Source organism: Salvelinus sp. IW2-2015, linkage group LG32 (genome assembly GCF_002910315.2).
Source record: "Salvelinus sp. IW2-2015 linkage group LG32, ASM291031v2, whole genome shotgun sequence".
Lineage (NCBI taxonomy): Eukaryota > Metazoa > Chordata > Actinopteri > Salmoniformes > Salmonidae > Salvelinus > Salvelinus sp. IW2-2015.
In genome coordinates this window covers 32,152,266-32,171,161 of record NC_036871.1, presented here as the reverse complement: position 1 = coordinate 32,171,161, position 18,896 = coordinate 32,152,266, and the positions used below count along the sequence as shown (strand labels likewise).

The window sequence follows — 18,896 nt, the reverse complement described above, 5'->3', positions numbered from 1 at the left end:
GCCACCTGCTGGAGGGAGACAGATTTTCCGCCGAGTTGGGCCTCTCTCTTCCTCTTTCTCTCTGGTTTCTCTAGACACAGCTTCGGTCAGACCAAAGATAATTATGGTTACCCCTTCTGTCTGTGGTCAGACCCTTCTCATTTGACATGACCCAAAGATGATTTGGACATGTGAAAGAGTACCCCCTGTCGGCACAAATAACATAATGTAGGAAATGACCATTTCAAAATAATGTTTAGGTATGTTATTTCTGCAAATTCACAGTGAATAGCGTGTATGGATAACAATCCACAATCTAATGTATGTATTCTATTTTAATAAAATCTAAGAATGTCATTCAGTTTACACTTCTACCAGAAGTTGTCTACTCTGACGTTGGTTGAAGGAAGGCGTTGCTGACGCGAACGAGTGGAAAGGGAAATGGCGGACCTCGAAGACGTTAAACTGGACGGGAGGCCACTACAATCTCTCCGCGTGGCGGATTTGAAAGCTGCTTTGGAGGAGCGCGGACTTCCTAAAAGCGGACAGAAAAATACTCTCGTTAAGAGACTCAAAGGGGTACGTTTCATTAAGGATCCGAGACAATTTATAACCTGCAGTCGCTAAACCCTCGGTGTTGGCTAGTAGACTGGCGGATGCTTGTCTTGCAGGCCGGAGTGCTTGCCTAGTTTGAGAATAAAAATGCGTGTGCTGTTTACTTTATGTGGTTCTGATGTTTTGTCGTCGTTGGAAGCTTTGTGCTATGTTGTAAAACCTTTTATGCCTCTTATGATGAATAACTTGTTAACATAAGTTTAAATGGACGTGTGTTGTTTATATGAGACATGTCTAATAGCTAACTATTGCTGGTGATAACTAGTTTTATCGACCGCAGCAATGTCTGCGCTTTGTTGATGTGCACGAGTTGGGGGGGTTATACAATGTGGACGAGCCTGCAAAGTATTATGCTATTTACTGTACTTTAAGCTTTTGGGAAGCGTAGTAAACAAAATAATGAATAATAATAAGTAAATGTTATTCGGTTTTGGGCCTCGGATCATCTAGGAATTCTTGCTTGATTGTATAATTAGAAGATGTAATGTTAGCCATCCAAGTGGATTGCAAGTAGCGTGAGAATCATCTAACAAACACGTAGTTTTAAAATATATTATAAGTCCTAACTAGTTAAGTGTTGTATTATATCGGCCAATCTACGCTTCTTCTATGACTATGAGACGTTGATCTTGACTTTGATGTTTTGCTGAAGTGTTCCATGCCAGTTGAACCAGTATCTGGGCAGAGAAGGACGATATTCATCGTGTCCTCCTCGGCCCAGATACTGGTTCACACATGCCGGTGTCTGCCGTGTGTGTGCTTTCCTCTGAGCACATCGTGGAGCAAGCTCAACAACATGATTATCAGATGCAATACAACAACTACTAATTATTTAGGGAGTTAAAGGTTGTTTACTGTTTGTCATAATCCTTTCTTATGTTTGTGACAGGCTCTCATGCTGGAGAACCTCCAGAGAACCTCACACCATCACATAGGACTGCAGCCAAACTCCCAGGTGAGACCTATCAAGATGTTGCATAGCAAGGATCATGTTTTAGCACCATGAAGATTGACATTGGTTAGGTTTACCCATTAAATTGTTGGGAGTATGTATAGTGTGACTTTCTTCCTTATTTTGTTAGATTGAACCATAACATAATTAAATCGTCTCCTTGTAGATATTTGGCAGTTTCTCTGATTATTTTTTCAAGAGGGTGGTTATCGGCAAGGATTTTATTAGCCTCTGTTTGTCTTGTGTATTTCAGATTGGTGAAGAGATGAGCCAGAACAGCTTCATAAAGCAGTATTTGGCGAAACAGCAGGAGCTCTTGAGGCAGCGTCTGGAGAGAGAGGCCCGTGAAGCAGTTGAAGATGATGGTAAGTTGGCAGTGCCCCCCCCCTCACCTGTACATATTGGCTTTGGGTTTATGCTCGAGTAGTTTACATGACCGCTCCATGCCTTTACTGAGACAGCTTTGTTTGTGTATSAAATCAGATCAGCTGACTCATTTCTTGCTGAGGGTACTTTCCCCTCTTACATATCACTACTATGTTTTTCCAGATACAGACAAAGAGGACCACACAAAGGACAATAACAGCTCTGCCTGTGCTGCCCCAGACCAGGTTTTTTGCAGACTAATCACTGTATTCTTTCGGGTTTTTAAGTCTCTTGTTGTACAACTTGCATGTATGAGAATCTTGCATGATTGACCCGATCTTACATGCAGTTTAATCAAGGCTTGAATAATTGCTTGCATGGGAGAAACTCTGGCATAGTCCTGCAACATACTCAATCTCAACTCTCTTTCTGACCTCATCAGGATGTCACACCTGTGTTGGTTGACCAGCACAAGCTTTTTGGCCTCTCCGAGGGAAAGGGACTAGCAGGCCCAGCAAGCGAGGGAGAGGGGCACATGTCCAGAGACGGCCATGTGTCTGCTCCACCTGCCCCTACCTCTGCTGCCGTTGCCTCTCTGGCTGTGCGTGTTGGTGAGCAGAGACCGGAGAGAGTCCCAACCTCTAGTCAAGTCCCAGCAGATAGCGATGATGACGGCGCTGATGAGGACTGGGATAGCGGTGCCAGGAGGAGGAATCTAGGAGAGCCACCAAGAGGCCAGCTAGCAAGAGCGAGGTCTGGAGGATCCCGCCAACACCCACAGCACATTCCCCCCCTATTGTCTCCGCAGCTTCGACAGCCTACCCCTCCTCCCTCCCCTCCCCCAGAGTTATCATTCCCACTGCCTGATACCCCTAAACAAAGCCCCCCTAGTCCAGGTGAGCCCCCAGCTAGACAGCGTACTTCCAGTACCTCCAGCTCTGGCTCCTCTAGCAGTGGCAGTTGTAGTAGCAGCCCAGATCCACAAAGCAACACAGAGCGCAAGCCTGGCCCACTGACCCTGCTGGCACGCAAAATGGCATCAGAGGGGGCTTTCTCTGGAGTTGGGTGGCATGGACGTGGGGATGCAGAGAGGCAGGACAACAATGCTGCAACTGCAACAATGTCTTCTGGTAGAGGTCCTCAAGAGGGCACAGTGTCTGCCATCACCCACACAACCAATGCTGCAGCCAGTTTGCCCTTCCCCAGACTGGTTCCAGTAACAAACCAGGGAGTTCTTGGAGGCCATCTCCCCCACAGTGAAGTTCCTGTGAGTGTGCTTAGGCCCACTATTATGGAAGAGAGAGATGCTGTATGGCAGCAAGAAAACAAGGAAAAGGAGCTGCAGGCAGAGAGGGAAAGAGAAAAATCCCCTGAGCAAGAGCGATTTGGTGCCATGGAGCAGGAAAGACTGGAGAGGCAGAGAATATTTGAGCAACAGCGTGCTGTGGAGCAAGAGAGGGAAAGAGCTTTGGAGCGAGAGAGGAAGGAGAGAGAGAAAGCTTTGGCGCGAGAGAGGAAGGAGAGGGAGATGGCTTTGGAGCGAGAGAAAGCTTTGGAGCAAGAAAGGAAGGAGCGTGCTTTGGCGCGAGAGAGAGCACAAGCTCTTGAACGAGAAGAGGAGGAAAGAGAGAAAGCTTTGGCAAAAGAGAGGGAAGAGCGAGAGAAAGCTATGCAATTAGAAAAGCAGAGAGCCATGGAACGAGAGCGAGCTTTGGAGCAGGAGAGAGAGAAGGAGAAAGCTTTGGAGCGCGAGAGGGAGGAGAAGGCGGCTTTGGAGAGCGAGCGGGAGGAGAAGGCGGCTTTGGAGAGGGAGGAGAAGGCGGCTTTGGAGAGGGAGCGTATGGTGAAGGTTTTGGAGTTAGAGCGGCAGAAAGCTTTGGAACGGGAGATGAGGGAGAAAGAGAGGGAGGAGAAGGTGAGGGCTTTGGAGCAAGAAAGAATCGAAAGGGAGAAAGCCCTTGAGAAAGAAAGAGAGGAGAGGGAGAGAGCCTTAGAACAGGAGAAGGTCCTACAGAGAGAAAAAGAGAAGGCTTTGGAACAGGAGAAGGCCTTGCAGAGAGAGAAAGAGGAGAAGGAGAGAGCTTTTGGGAACAGGAGATGTCTTGCAGAGAGAAGAAAGAGGAGAGGGAGAGAGCTTTGGAACAGGGAAGGGCCTTGCAGAGAGAGAAAGAGGAGAAGGAGAGAGCTTTGGAACAGGAGAATGTCTTGACAGAGAGAGAAAGAGGAGAGGGAGAGAGCTTTGGAACAGGAGAAGGCCTTGCAAGAGAGAGAAAGAGGAAAATGAGAGAGCTTTGGAACAGGAGAAGGCCTTGCAGAGAGAGAAAGAGGAGAGGGAGAGAGCTTTGGAACAGGAGAAGGCCTTGCAGAGAGAGAAAGAGGAGAAGGAGAGAGCTTTGGAACAGGAGAAGGCCTTGCAGAGAGAGAAGGAGAGAGAGCTTTGGAACAGGAGAAGGCCTTGCAGAGAGAGAAGGAGAGAGCTTTGGAAGGAAGAAGGCCTCGCAGAGAGAGAGAGAGGAGAGGGAGAGAGCTTTGGAACAGGAGAAGGCCTTGCACAAGAGAGAGTGGAGAGGGGAGAGCTTTGGAACAGAAGAAGGCCTCGCAGAGAGAGAGAGAGGAGAGGGAAGAAGAGCTTGGAACAGGAGAAGGCCTTGCAGAGAGAGAAAGAGGAGAAGGAGAGAGCTTTGGAACAGGAGAAGGCCTTGCAGAGAGAGAAAGAGAGAGCTTTGGAACAGGAGAAGGCCTTGCAGAGAGAGGAAGGAAGAGCTTTGGAAACAGGAGAAGGCCTTGCAGAGAGAGAAAAAGAGGAGAGGGAGAGAGCTTTGGAACAGGAGAAGGCCTTGCAGAGAGAGAAAGAGAGAGGGAGAGTGCTTTGGAACAGGAGAAGGCCTGCAGAGAGAGAAAGAGGGAGAGGGAGAGAGCTTGGAACAGGAGAAGGCCTTGCACTAGAGAAGAGAGTGGAGAGGGAGAGAGCTTTGGAAACAGAGAAGGCCTCGCAAGAGAGAGAGAGAGGAAGGGAGAGAGCTTTGGAACAGGAGAGGGCTTCAGAGAGAGAAAAGAGGAGAAGGAGAGAGCTTTGGAACAGGAGAAGGCCTTGCAGAGAGAGAAAGAGGAGAGGGAGAGAGCTTTGGAACAGGAGAAGGCCTTGCACAGAGAGAGAGAGGAGAGGGAGAGAGCTTTGGAACAGGAGAAGGCCTCGCAGAGAGAGAAAGAGAAGAGGGAGAGTCATCTTCCTCCATGGAAACGTGGTCGTGAGATTGGTCTTACCCCCCTGCCCACTCCTCCCCTCTCCACAGGAGCAGGTAGAATGGCGGCAACAGAGGAGGGTGGGGAGCCCAAAGTGCCATCCCTACCCCAAAAAGCATTAAGAGACAACCAGCCAGCTGAATCTGGTACGCCCCTGTCACAATCTCTAGCAATGTCTCTGTCACCCCAGTCCTCCTTCAAGAAGTTCCGTTTCTTGAGAGACCCCATAGTTCTATCCCAATCTTCTGCATCCGGGGTCATCAAGAGGCCCCGTACATTCTCTGAAAGCCACCATCCTCAGTCCTTAGCTCTCCAGTCCCCCAGCAAATTTGGGGAACCAGAGCAGGAAGGTACTCAGCAGGGGTCCCAGCCTTCTGCTGGACAAGCAGCACCAAAGAAGCCTGCAAGACAGGGTGTCCTTGTTTCTGGAGCAGACACGTCGGGGACGACAGGGCCAGAGAGGGAGACCCCAGTGATTTCCACACTGGGCAAGAGTCCTGAAGAAGAAAAGGGTAAGAGCCTGGTGTCAGAGGAGCATGTCCAAGCACATAGAGAGGAGACAGACAAACAGGTGGTGGGAGAGACGGCCAGAGAAGCAAAAGCCCCCTCAGGTCCAGCGGGAGCTGTGCTACCTCCCTCACCCCAACCAGTGGAAGGCAAGGTAGAAAAAGGAAGGGAGAGGAGTCAAAAGATAGAAGAAAAGCTGGGAAGACGGTCTTCCTCGTCGAATGACTCCTCAGATTCTGGGTCGTCGTCCTCAGGTTCGTCTGGTTCATCATCATCCCAGGGCAAAACACACACCACTCCCAGTGGTAGAAGGGTGAGTGGTCTATAGGTGTTCTTTCTCTCTCAATCAATGAAATGATGATCCAACAGCAATATGAGAATATTAATGTTCATTAACCATGTAGCCTAGTACTTGGATTTTCTTTAGGTTGTTTTTGTTTTTCATTTTGTCAGGGCCTAGGTTTTACAAAACCACCCAAGCAGTGACAATCAATGGTCATTGGAGATCAGAAGCTGTTTTTTCATTCATGTTCAAAGTAACCTTGTCGAAGTGATCAAATCCAGATGTTCAATGTTTCAGGAAGGCTTCTGATTTATGAATAATATGTTTTGCTCTAGTAGTAACAGATGGAGGCAAAGGGGTTTTCTGTGTGCGTGTGTATGCAAGTACGTGGTAGGTGTGCTCTTGCTGGACTCTTTAAGCCTACATGATGTACTTGTAAATCACACAAACATGAAACAACTTGCAGCAAAACAATGATGAAATATTAAAAGATGATCAAGTCCATTGTCATGTACTGTTTTTTGTCTTTGCATTGCTTACTTAATAGCACAAAATTGGGGAGAAAGAGGTAAAAAAAAAAAGGCAAGCCGAGACGTAATGATGGCATAACACAAACACCCATCATTCTTAATTTAACCATAAGTTGGCTAAATGACAGATGTATACTTACAACTGTGACTCAGCTGCTCATGTCTTGATATTTTGCACAATATACAATTCATTTACTTGTTCTCGCTCTCCCTTAGCCTGAGAAACCTCAGACAAACACCATATCCCAGGATACGGAAACGGTTAGTCAACCTGAGGATCCAACTGAGGCCCCAAAAGCCCCACAGCACAAAAAGAGAGTATCTGGGGAGGAGAAAGAGGACATAAACATTGTTGGAGCCAGACACAGGAAGGTCAGCAGAGATTCAAACTGTAGTCTCTTTATTCTCTACAGATCTCCTAAATATCTTATATTTTATTTTATGGTTCTTCCCCTCTGACACCACCCTCTTTATGACCATCAGAAACCATTCCTTGGAATACATGCTGGAGAAGACAATGGGCAGAAGGACAGCGAGGGAGAGGAGGTAAAGACAAACACTACAAGGTGAGTTTATAGAATTGGTGCAAAAGACAGACACAGTAGCAGTCAAAAGTTTGGACAGACCTACTCATTCCAAAAAAAAAATGTTTGTGACTATTTTCTACATTGTAGAATAATAGTGAAGACATCAAAACTATGAAATAACACATATGGAATCATGTAGTAACCAAAAAAGTGATAAACAAATGTATTTTAGATTTGAGATTCTTCAAAGTAGCCACCCCTTGCCTTGAGTGATGCACCAATATGATATTTTTGGCCAATACCGACGTGATATTTTCCTTGCCAAAAAAASCTGATACCGATATTTAAAAGTTTWGCGGCCTTTTAAGCGTTCTAGTACAGTTAAATAGTTAACACACACACATGGACGCAGCGGTCTAAGGCACTGCATCTCAGTGCAAGAGGCGTCACTACAGTCCCTGAATCGAATCCAGGCTGTATCACATCCGGATGTGATTGGGAGTCCCATAGGGCGGTGCACAATTGGCCCAGCGTCGTCCGGGTTTGGCCGGGGTAGGCCGTCGTTGTAAATAAGAATTTGTTCTTAACTGACTTGCCTAGTTAAATAAAGGTTACACACACCACACTGACCAAAAAGTTATTTTGTTTCCATTTACATATGTCCCCATTTATCAGTAAAACATAATCAAAARAAARTTCTTTCACTTACTTGCTGTGCTGTTTCGTTGTTCAGTTGTTTCATTCTCAAACAGGATTTGTATGGAACGCCGTTTGGGCCTTTGCATGTCAAAAAAGACACACATCAAATAACACTATTTGACCAATCAGGACCTGAATACGACAGCACTTCACATAATTATTTAACMCGTTCATACATTTTTTACGTAGTTATTACATTTCATATGTCACAACGATTCATCGATACGTATGCTATGATGCTGGTAAAGTTGTCTCGTGCACCTACAGTGCTGGTCATAAAAAAAGCTAGCTAGCTCATGGATGCAAACAATGTTCTTCCCCAAAAACATAGCAAAACAATATCTGTTTCAGTGCTAGGTGTCATCGTCTAAAATAACCCTAATTTAGAAGACAGTTATTATTTGATTAATGGTGGTCGGACCCGTCTGTGAAGCTTGCCACAATAAGGATTAGKCACAATAGTGGACTTTGCAGTTAGCCTTCAAAATAAAAGTATAGCATAATTCTATTTGCGTCACTGGCAATGACATGCTTTTCTTTTGAAGGCAAACCGCAAATTCCACTATTGTGCCTAATCCTTATTGTGGCTAGCTTTACAACACATAACCCGTTCTGGTCGAGCCTCACTAGCCAGATGAAGCTAGCTGGCTGCTTATAATGTTAGCTTTGGGCAACAGGTTTAAGTTGCAGGCTAGCTATTTATTTTCATGAACTGAAGTTCAATTTCAATAGGCGAACAACAAGTGGCAACCTAGCTAATACTTACTCACAAGGATTCCTAAATCATTGCTAAGAATAATGAAAATGACTGCAGTTTCTACTGGTCATTGTTTTCAGGCTGGTTCTATTGGTGCTAGCTAGGTACCAAGCTAAAGCTAGCTACCCCAGAAGTTGCAGTCAAACAAATTATGCTTTATTACCAACGCGGTATTGTAAAAAAATAAAATAATAATTGGCACGCAAAGACCCAAACGGCGTTCCATAGTATGTATGTCGTGAAGCTAATAGCAGTGATGCTATTACTGTGCAACTCCGGTAGGGAAACATCTGAAAAATAATACACTTTTTTGTGTGTACCGGTGCTCGACCAGTCAGCGAAAAAACTAGCATCACCCACGACAGAGAACGGTTGAATGTCAAGGGTAATAAATTCCATTGTCTTGGCTTTAATGGATTCGCCTTTGAGTTGTCTCGCTGAAATGTTCTTACTCTTTCAATTGACTGCTCGATCCACACAGCAGACATTGTGGGCTAGGGTAGGAATGCTGTGTTGCACGTGTACAGCATAATTTTACCTGGCGACATTACGTCATGTACCTACGTTATATAAATCGGTTTTGCACATCGGCGTTAAACTAAACATTGGCTGATACTGGCATTTTTAGATAATGTCGGCCTATACCTATATATGGTGCATCCCATAACCTTTGAACATGGAAATAGCTGTTCTATCTTTCAGCCTACAGTAGCAGCCAATGTGTGGTGTTCATTGTAGGCCTACATTCCATGAGACTTTGGGGGGAAAAAACACGCAGGGCTTGACATTAACCTGTTTATCCACTTGTCCTTCAGACAAGGAGTTGACTGAAAATGATGGGGTTGATGCAAGAAACCACTTTACAAATAAAATGCATTATTATTTCCATACTATTGTTAAACAATCAGACAAATTATGCTACCCTCTGGCTATTGGCTAATGCAACACTGCCCCTTTTGACAAAAAAAAAGCTCTTTACTCGACTTGCTTTTCAATCACTCCCCTATTGCTGACTACAAATGATCTATAACCGGGCTAATAACTCACTAAATAGCAAAGGATATGAACAAAATGTGCACACGTGGCTACATGCAGCTCTTGCTTTGTTCTCAAAACAAGCGCATCTACTCATGACCACAGCTGTAAACAGTCTATTTCAAAATAAATAGCACAGGTCTATTTGCATATAGGCCTACTGCAGCTCTGATTGGTTATGCCGCACCGGTCTGTGTAGAGTACGGGCTGAGTCCTGGGCAATACAATCCTACTCTGATGCGTTCTCGCTACAACAAAATATTTTGCATTGTTTGGTTTTGCTATGTTGCACCGAAAGTGGCTAATATTGCGTTGATTCGATCACAATTGCCACAGAAAAGGGGAAAAAGTTGATAGTGTTAACTAACTGGGGGAAACTAGAAAGTTGGATTCAATTGTATCTTGAACTTCTCTCCATGGACTGTTATTTCTTCTGCACTCTGCTCACAGCAGTCTCGGAGCCACTGCGAGCCCACCCGCAGTTTAGAAGGAACATTGCCATCAACTCAAGGTCATGTTGGTTATTGTCTGCTTGGCTCATCATTCAAGCAAGCCAAGTAAAATTATTTGAAATAGGGTGATAACTGTCGAGTAGCTACAGGTTTCCAATTTGACCCAGTTTATTCAAATTAATTTCCAGGCCACCAATGCGCCACATAAAATTATTATCTTAAAAAAATATAGCCAACTTTTGTGTGCAGTCTATTCAGAATACTGCTTATTAAGTTTGCTATTCCAAACTCGTAACTCCATAAAGCCAATCTGAAAAATACCAGAGAATACAAGTGTCAACCTCACAAGATTTACCATCTCTATTTGTAGACAAAACGGCAGGAAAATAACAATACCATTAAAACTTGCGGTGCTTGACCCCCTACTATTAAATGTGTTGTCAACGGAAGAATCACAGGTTAATACAATTCCTGTCAGGCGTTTAATGCGACTGCCTAGAAACCGGTGTGACTGAGAAAATGAGGGTCCCTTTTCCTGTCTCATTTTTCATTCAATATAGCTGTGCTGTGTGTATGGTTTGGTTGTAACCGATGACAACGCATTGCATCGGCCAGCAGCCTAATTCATTGCAAAGCGTGTCTCCTTGTATGGTTTAATCGGGCTGAGATATTTGGCTCTCTACCGGGCTTTGTAAAAATGCTGTCCGGGGGGATTAAAAGCCGTTAAGCATAAGGTAGGAAGAGAAGAGATTGTTCGTCGTGGTGCTTGGATTCTATAGCAACACCCAGTTTGCAGTGTTGCATTGTAGCGACATTGGTTCTCGTCCAGCTCTTTTAGAACCCATTGCAATTTTGTAGCAATAAATGTTGCGCTGTCAGATTCTTAATGCGAAGCACAAGAGTCCTCCTGTTGAATGATGGTGTGAGGGTGGGTGTACGGGAGGTGTATGGGGGGCGTTCAGTCACCGCTCTCATTGTACTGTGCCGCTCCTTGGCGGAATTAATGAATGAACCAAGTGAAAAGGGATTGCGTTTGAATAGGATATTCCAAAGTGTCTTGCTTTTCAGAGTGACTGCAGAATCTGCATGAATTGGAAAGAGAATGCGCGAATGGCAATCATAAGCATACACATTTTTATCTATTGTTTATTTTGTTAGCAGTCCTCATTTCATACATCAAGTTCATTTTTTACAGAAGCATGATTACATTCTAATAATACATTCTATCTAGGTTTTGATTTAGCGCAAAACAAACGCCTAATATTTTATCAATGAGGCTTCTTCTCTTATGGAAGTAAATGCTTAAAAAGCAAATGTGCAGATGAGGGATTCCGACCTTATTTGGTCATATGTAGTAGTTGCACCAGATATTGAAGCTCTTCTTGTCTCTGCTACAGCAATCTGCATGGAGCACCCTGTTAGGCAGGCCATTCTTTTTTGGACAGGACACTACCATATTGCTTGTACATCCTATCCCCATATTGCATATTTTTTTTACCCTCTTCTGAATACCTTTTTGCCATGAACCAAAACCCCCCCATCCTCCTGTCTCATTAACCTTTCATCTTGTCATCACTCATTTTCATTTCTTTCATTCTCTCCATAGGGAGGTGAATGAGGCTGCCATGGCTGAGCCTAAGAAGGCTCCTGAGAGCAGTGAGGAGGTAAGGCCACTGAGGAACACTGGGACTTCATGACTCTGTAGAGAGGGCTTGGACTGTTGCTGGCCAACCAGTGRGGAGGCATCACTCCAGTTGTCAGCCATCAAAATGAACCATATCAGTGAGGAATTAGAGATGAGGTGTTTGTTTTTGGTCATAGTTTTAGGTGGTACTATTGAGCGTACCAGTGCTCCATCTTCTCCAGTTAACAATGTCTCATTTTCTTTTTGCTTAAATCCCCCTGTCCCATTGTAGGCAATTAAGTGCTTTTAGGTCATGAAAAATGCTAAGTGATGAGGTGTGTATATATACACTGCTCAAAAAAATAAAGGGAACACTTAAACAACACAATGTAACTCCAAGTCAATCACACTTCTGTGAAATCAAACTGTCCACTTGGGAAGCAACACTGATTGACAATAAATTTCACATGCTGTTGTGCAAATGGAATAGACAAAAGGTGGAAATTATAGGCAATTAGCAAGACACCCCCAATAKAGGAGTGGTTCTGCAGGTGGTGACCACAGACCACTTCTCAGTTCCTGGCTGATGTTTTGGTCACTTTTGAATGCTGGCGGTGCTTTCACTCTAGTGGTAGCATGAGACGGAGTCTACAACCCACACAAGTGGCTCAGGTAGTGCAGCTCATCCAGGATGGCACATCAATGCGAGCTGTGGCAAGAAGGTTTGCTGTGTCTGTCAGCGTAGTGTCCAGAGCATGGAGGCGCTACCAGGAGACAGGCCAGTACATCAGGAGACGTGGAGGAGGCCGTAGGAGGGKAACAACCCAYCAGCAGGACCGCTACCTCCGCCTTTGTGCAAGGAGGAGCACTGCCAGAGCCCTGCAAAATGACCTCCAGCAGGCCACAAATGTGCACGGAGATGGCACTTGATTGGACTAATGGGCTGAGGGTTTGGGATGACTGATCTCGTCTGTCTGTCACCAACACCTGGCTTAACTGGTTCATACACACCTGTATGGCCACATACAATCTCACCACACAGATGGGTCAGAGTGGAGATGAATAGGCAGACACTCAATAGACTGTTTCAAACCCTTCAACGACAGGCCTGTAGATGTCTTCCCATGGGGTCACTTCAGTACATTTGTCTTCTCACCATCTACACACGAATGTGCTGCTTAATGGACAGTTTAACTGGTCGATATTTGTTCTGGACTAAGCGGTTTCTCTGAGAAAGGACATTTTGGGATTTTGTTCTCCAACTGTTCAGAATGGGATCCAAATTAATATCATGAGGACAACTTGGGGCCTCTCTTCATGGCTGTTTTTCAAAGACATGATCTCGGACATTTTGTTAACTTTCTCAATGGTCTTCAGCATTTCTTTGGACTCAACCAAATGTCTAGTTGTTGGCTGAAAAAGGGACTTGCCAATTTGTTCCCTTTTTCTGCTGCTACCTGTCACTCAACACTGTCTCCTGATGCCCCTGAGGAAGAYGGTGTCTGCTTATGCCCCTTCTAGTTTTTGGAGTGACTCTTGTTAATTATTGATTATCCTTATCCCATCTCCATTGAACCTCAGTTGGACAGTCACAACAAAGGCATGACAAAGATCTGAAAGGACTGATATCTGACCTCTTAAGGACTTGACTCCAAAACCTTTTCAAAAGCCACTCAAGCCCCGCCACCACTGAACTACAGAGCCCATCCTGCCTGCCAACCAGCTGTCAMATTTCCACCCAAACTTGACAACCTCCTTTTGATTGGACCCTTGTTGCCTAGATACAGTACATGCAGTCAAGATTGGGCCATATCCATCCCAGTAAGGATCAGGTGTCAGTGGTACCAGGGAATAAGTAGTCATTTTCTCAATGTTATTATTTACTATATTTAGAAAAATGRATAGTTTGTTGACACCCTCCTCTTACCCTAAAATGGGGGAATTGATTCTGACATAATTGTCAAATCCAAATGGATTAATTTACATATTTATGGCTACTGCAGTTTGGAATGAAAAATGGTTATAAACCACCCAATATTTCATAGTCTTGTTTTATGACTCAGTAATCCTGGCAGCCTCTTGGTTTACCAGCTACACCATTCAGATGTTCTATGAAAGTGAAATGAATTTAAACTGCAGTATTGTCATCAGGCTACTATGTCTTTCTGTGTGTGTGAGACTTCGGCTCCCCTAACACCATTCTACACCAATCATAAACACATTTGGGGCTTCAGTCATTATCTTAAAGTCATACGCACTGTTTTGAGACCAAGCATATATATAATCCACAGTATGCTCACTACAGTGTGCCATTGAGAGACCTATATAGCGATACTATATGACTCTGGTGCTATTCATTCATAGTCTGGCTATGTTGAGGTGGAAAGTAACCTGCAGTCTCATCTAGTTTCTCTTCCCTTGTTCACCCACCCACTTTCTCTTGTCCTGTCTTCCCTTCAATCTGTCCATGCACCTCTTCATCTTTACCTCTCACCTTTTCCCCTCTCTACTTTGGGGTGTGTTTATTTCTTTTTGTTTCAGTGTGAGACACCAAAGGCATTCACAGCCCGTAGGATCTCCCTTAGCAGTGAGTATACSTCCCTCTAAACGCTCACGCCTGTTTTGTTTTTTCAGCCCAGTAGGTAGTCTTGGTTTTTTGTTTAGTTTGCATATGTGTGAGTGAGCGCCAGTTATAGATGCGGTGATGTGTTTGCGTTTGGCCATGGTTCAATTCTCTTATGTCTTCCAGGCAGCAAGGCCTCTCCAGGTGCTGTCAGTGCAGAGGGCGAAACAGAGTCTGGGGCCGGGAGGAAGAGGCGATGGGGATCCAGCACTGCAGTTACAGCCAAGAAATCATCCATGAGCATTACCACAGACTCTCTGAAGGTATAGCATCAGTACACTGCAAAAAATACTCTTGTACATATTACTTATCTAAAACACCTCAGAATGAATACTAACAAACTTTTTACTATCTGAGTCTTGATGCTTCTTTCTCCCACCCCTAATCTGTTGATTCTGTTTCTCCCCAGTCTCTGATCCCAGACATCAGACTGTGTCCAGGCCAGGAGATGGTGGTGGATTTGCACCCAGAGGAGGATCACCTCTCTGGGGTGGAGGAGGAGGGCAGGGAGCGGGGTGAGCAGGACCTCAAGATCAGACGCACAGTCACACAGGTCAGAGTTAAACTTTAACTTCACCTGGTCTGTGGACTGTACATTTATCTAGTTTCAAGTAGTAGGAATGTATTACTGTAAATTGGTTTTGCTGCACTCATTAATAAAGGTGCATTCAGTAGGATTTACTATAACGGCTAACATCCTTAAATGACCCAAAGGTATTAGCATTTGTGAATGTCATATTAAAACGTGTGTGCCGCCTCTTCCCCACCCACCTGTAATGTAGGTGGTCCCGTCAGTGACCCAGGAGAATGGACAGAAGGAGTCCAAGAGGAGTGAACATGAGGAGGAAGACCGAGAGGATGGAGGGGAGGTTAAAGGAGACAGAGAGGAGAAGATGGATGGCTCATTCCAGAGAGACTCATTGGAGACACAATGCCCCTCTCCCCCCAGCCATAACATGGAGATGAAAACAGGTGATGGATTGATCCAAAATTGAAGATAAACTTAATTTTCTTGTCAGATCAAAACCTCTAACCCTGGGCTAGATTCTACCCTTTGATATGTTGAGTGAGGTCAGGTTGATGTATCTCTCTATCTTTTCCTCTCCTCAGTGACCCCCAGTGACACATTGATCCGTCGCTCCATCAGCCAGCTGAAGTCTGGCGTGTCCATCACCATAGATGACCCTGTCCGCACGGCCAAGCAGCCCTCTCCTCCACGAGGCAAAGTGTCCAACATCGTCCACGTGTCCAACCTGGTTCGTCCGTTCACCCTGGGCCAGCTGAAGGAGCTGCTCGGTAGGACCGGCACCGTGCTCGAGGACGGTTTCTGGATCGACAAGATCAAATCTCACTGCTACGTCACAGTAAGTCTCTGTCTGTTGGCCATCATCCTGAATCCAGGGCTGTGTCTCAACCGACATCCTATTCTCCGTATAGTACACTTGTTATCATCCGTCGGAGGCTGTGGTCAAAGCTAGTGTATTTGACGATATGGGGGACGAGGGTGTCATTTGAGGTGCAGCCCAGAACAACACCTACATCTCCATATTCTGTCTTCTCTAAGGCAAGCCTCACTGTTCCTCATGGATGTCCTGTCTTGCTCTCCTTTTTCTTCCAGTACTCCAGTGCAGAGGAGTCAATTGCCACTCGTGCAGCCCTGCATGGGGTGAAATGGCCTCAGAGCAACCCCAAGTTCCTCAGTTTGGACTTCATTCAGCAGGAGGAGGTAAGACTATCTGCGTTCTCGTGGTTTTGCCCTACCTGATGATGGATATCGTTATGGTAACTCTCCCCTTCTGTCTGTAGCTGGATTTCCACAGAGGCCTGCCTCCCCCTGAGAGGGCTGGGGAGGGTGAGCGGGGGGCTGCGGCGGTGCCTGGTCGGGGGGCGGCCCTGCCCCCTCTCCTGCCCGAACGGGAACAGTGGGCGGAGCGAGAACGTGAGATGGAGCACAGGGAGAGGACCCGGGCTGAGAGGGAGTGGGACAGGGACAAGGTCCGGGACTTTGGTCCAGGAAAACCTGGAGAGGAAGCTGTCCCCAGACGATCCCGCTCCAGAGAGAGGAAACGCAAGGAGAGGAAGATGGACAAGAAAGGTGATGAGTTGGTGATGGAAAAATGGGTGTTTCGATCTGTGCCCTGTTGTCAACTGTATGTTTACTCTTTGTGTTTGTGTTTCTTCAGAGAAAGCTGCAGACGAACCTCCTGTCAAACTGCTGGATGAACTGTTCAATAAAACCAAAGCAGCCCCTTGTATATACTGGCTCCCCCTCACAGAAGAGCAGGTCAGTTATACACACACAACTCAACTATCTGAACAAGATAATACATTCATTATTGATATGGGGTACACATGTCCTTCCTTATGTTTGTTGAAAGTATTGATTTCAATTGTTCACAATTGTTCACAGTCCATATCTCTGACGTTTTCCCATGTTCTGTTTCTTTGTGGCCAGTTTGCACAGAAGGAGACAGCTCGACAAGAGCGGATGAAGAGGAGGAAGGAGCAGCAAGAGGAGGTGGAGAAGAAAAGGGAGGAAGAGCGCAAAGAAAGGATGAAAGCCGCGAGTGTCGCATCTGGAGAAAGAGGCGAGGGGGAGCGGTACAGACAGCGAGAGGGAGACTGGGGCATAGATGGAGAGAGTGGCAAACACAGAGAAGACTGCTACCGCAGACCTGGGGGCAGCAGTGCAGGGGGGACCAGACGCTCACGCAGCCGCAGTGACCCCCCACCTCGTGACAGACGACGCTAGAGGGAATCGGTGGCTGGAACTGTCTTAAAATAACCCCCTCCATTCCCCATCACTACATTTACTTTGTTACAATATAAGACCCTTACAGTAGACCAACAGATGTAGTCACTATCTGTCACTTTTTTAAACACACACCGACACACATACAGATAGGGACCATGGTTTAGCGGTGTTTTGCCCAGGCTGCTATCTGTCTTGCTCCATTCTGAAAGTTTAGATTTTATTTCAATTTGACTGACTTTATTATTTTTTATTATATTCTTGTGAGATTGACAGTAAGGCAATCGTAGAGTTCTATGCATACACACACTGGTTTTTGGCCTTCACCAGTTGTGTGTGTGTTCCACGACTGGTTTCTGTGGGGTGCTTCATCATTGCTGCATGTTGTCCCAGTCCACTGTCCTCAGCCTTGTGTCCTAGGGAGGACTGACATGGTTGTGCAGTGTTCTGTCCCCTCTGTCTTTGGTTTGAGGGATGAGACTATTATCTGCAAGATATTAGAAATGACACGCTCCTCTGATTGTGTTTTCATCTTCTAAACGCTTCTTTCTGCTCATCCAARAGTTCTCCCTATATGGTCAACGCAAGCTGGAGAAGGGGTGCATATTAAAACTCCACACAAATGGTTTTAATAGTTTTTTAAATCATTATTAAAGCTTTTCTTTTTTGTTTACTCCTGTGAATGTACAAATAAAATAAGTTTGACAAAGCTTTTGRGCTTGTTTTCTGCAAGAGTGAACTTCTGTCAGTTGGAGATGCCCTTACTTATTCAGATCATTGTAGCAAAACAAAGAACTATATGGATAAAAAAAAATACCTGTTTCACACTTTTCATGTTCCTGGTAACTTCTTCATTTCTTAATCCTCTATTACTATGAAGCTGAAAATAGCATATACCTTAAAACCAATGCCGGTCAACAACAAAAAAGTTGCAGTAATATTGGAGATCCACAAGGTGTCAGTGATGGACAACAAGCATTTGTAGGAAGGGCTTAGGGCCATGAAGTAGATGAAAATGAGTAATTAATAGGAAGATGAACGGGAAGGTTTTCTGGCACAGGCTTTGGGGGAGAGTGCATTTTTATTTATTACTGAAAGCAAATGGCTCTAAAAAGACTGTCAGATGAGGAAAATGTGATGGTTAGAATAGCTTTTCCCCATATGGCTTTATCAAGCCAATAAAATACATGCATTTTACTCTGCAGTGCTGTCAATTTTTATTTCACCCAGAATTTTATGTTATCCGATTATGATCTTGTCTCAACGCTGCAACTCCCCAATGGGCTCGGGAGAGGTGAAGGTCGAGTCACGTGTCCTCCGAAACATGACCTGCCAAACCACCTAATTAGTTTGTGTATCTACCACAAAATACAGTTTTAAGTTAATTGAGAGACTACAATGGAAACTTACAATTTTTAACATAACCTCACCCCTTACACACAATTCCCTTTATCTCACGTTTGTCTTTCCCACCCTTCCTCTCTTTCATTAGTATTTTGTGCATCATGAAGTGCCCTCTTCCTCTGGCCCAGCCCTTACTACTTCTCTCAGGCCTTGACGTTCTTCCTGCCGAGCTCAGTAGAGCTCCTGTGTAATTACAGCTCTCTGGTTGCTGAGCTGAACATTTTTGTGCCCTGATGCAACTCTGTGTGCAGGATGGCTCAACTGAACTGGGTCGACCCTCCGGGCTCCGTCAACCCCGGCCCAGCCGGCACACTCCTGCCAGCCTGTGAGCAGCTCACTCCATGGAAAAACCCACTTTAGAAATGAGACAATTGTGTTTGACACATATCTTTCAATTAAGTGCTTATCTAGCAGGATAGTGTTTTACTCGATTAACAGCCATGTGTGCGCATTTGTGTCAGGCCGAGTGAAGACCGAAGGATGAGATGAGAGCCTGTTCCTACAATTATTATGTGTGTTTGGGAGTAACAATAGAGAAAGGTTTGAGG

The 18,896-nt window shown here is 45.2% G+C and overlaps 1 protein-coding gene across 3 annotated transcripts; it reads left to right on the top strand.

Moving 5' to 3' along the window:
- Positions 1-392: 392 nt before the first annotated feature.
- Positions 393-17,654, top strand: LOC111956624 (apoptotic chromatin condensation inducer in the nucleus). 3 transcript variants are annotated; one of them, XM_070436697.1, is made up of 20 exons: positions 393-558; positions 1,484-1,549; positions 1,800-1,911; positions 2,096-2,157; positions 2,355-3,976; positions 4,090-4,458; positions 4,560-4,763; positions 4,976-5,975; positions 6,692-6,847; positions 6,959-7,041; positions 11,552-11,609; positions 14,111-14,156; positions 14,319-14,455; positions 14,602-14,745; positions 14,975-15,164; positions 15,303-15,556; positions 15,811-15,918; positions 15,999-16,287; positions 16,376-16,476; positions 16,648-17,654. In XM_070436697.1, exons 1-20 carry the CDS (start codon positions 421-423, stop codon positions 16,942-16,944), a joined length of 5,436 nt encoding a protein of 1,811 aa, XP_070292798.1. In that variant the 5' UTR covers positions 393-420; the 3' UTR covers positions 16,945-17,654. The 3 variants fall into 3 exon arrangements, with proteins under 3 accessions (XP_070292798.1, XP_070292797.1, XP_023832899.2); XM_070436696.1 differs by having other exon boundaries at positions 2,355-4,114; positions 4,177-4,458; XM_023977131.3 differs by lacking the exon at positions 6,692-6,847 and having other exon boundaries at positions 2,355-4,114; positions 4,177-4,458.
- The last annotated feature ends 1,242 nt before the right edge of the window (positions 17,655-18,896 follow it).

Bases quoted from the DNA above. Each gene is read 5' to 3' on its own strand.
- LOC111956624 (XM_070436696.1), top strand. From the start codon at position 421: ATGGCGGACCTCGAAGACGTTAAACTGGACGGGAGGCCACTACAATCT. The intron at 4,115-4,176 runs GTCTTGACAGAG...AGGCCTTGCAAG, and splicing joins GAGCTTTGGAACAGGAGAAT to AGAGAGAAAGAGGAAAATGA. The intron at 7,042-11,551 runs GTGAGTTTATAG...TTCTCTCCATAG, and splicing joins GTAAAGACAAACACTACAAG to GGAGGTGAATGAGGCTGCCA.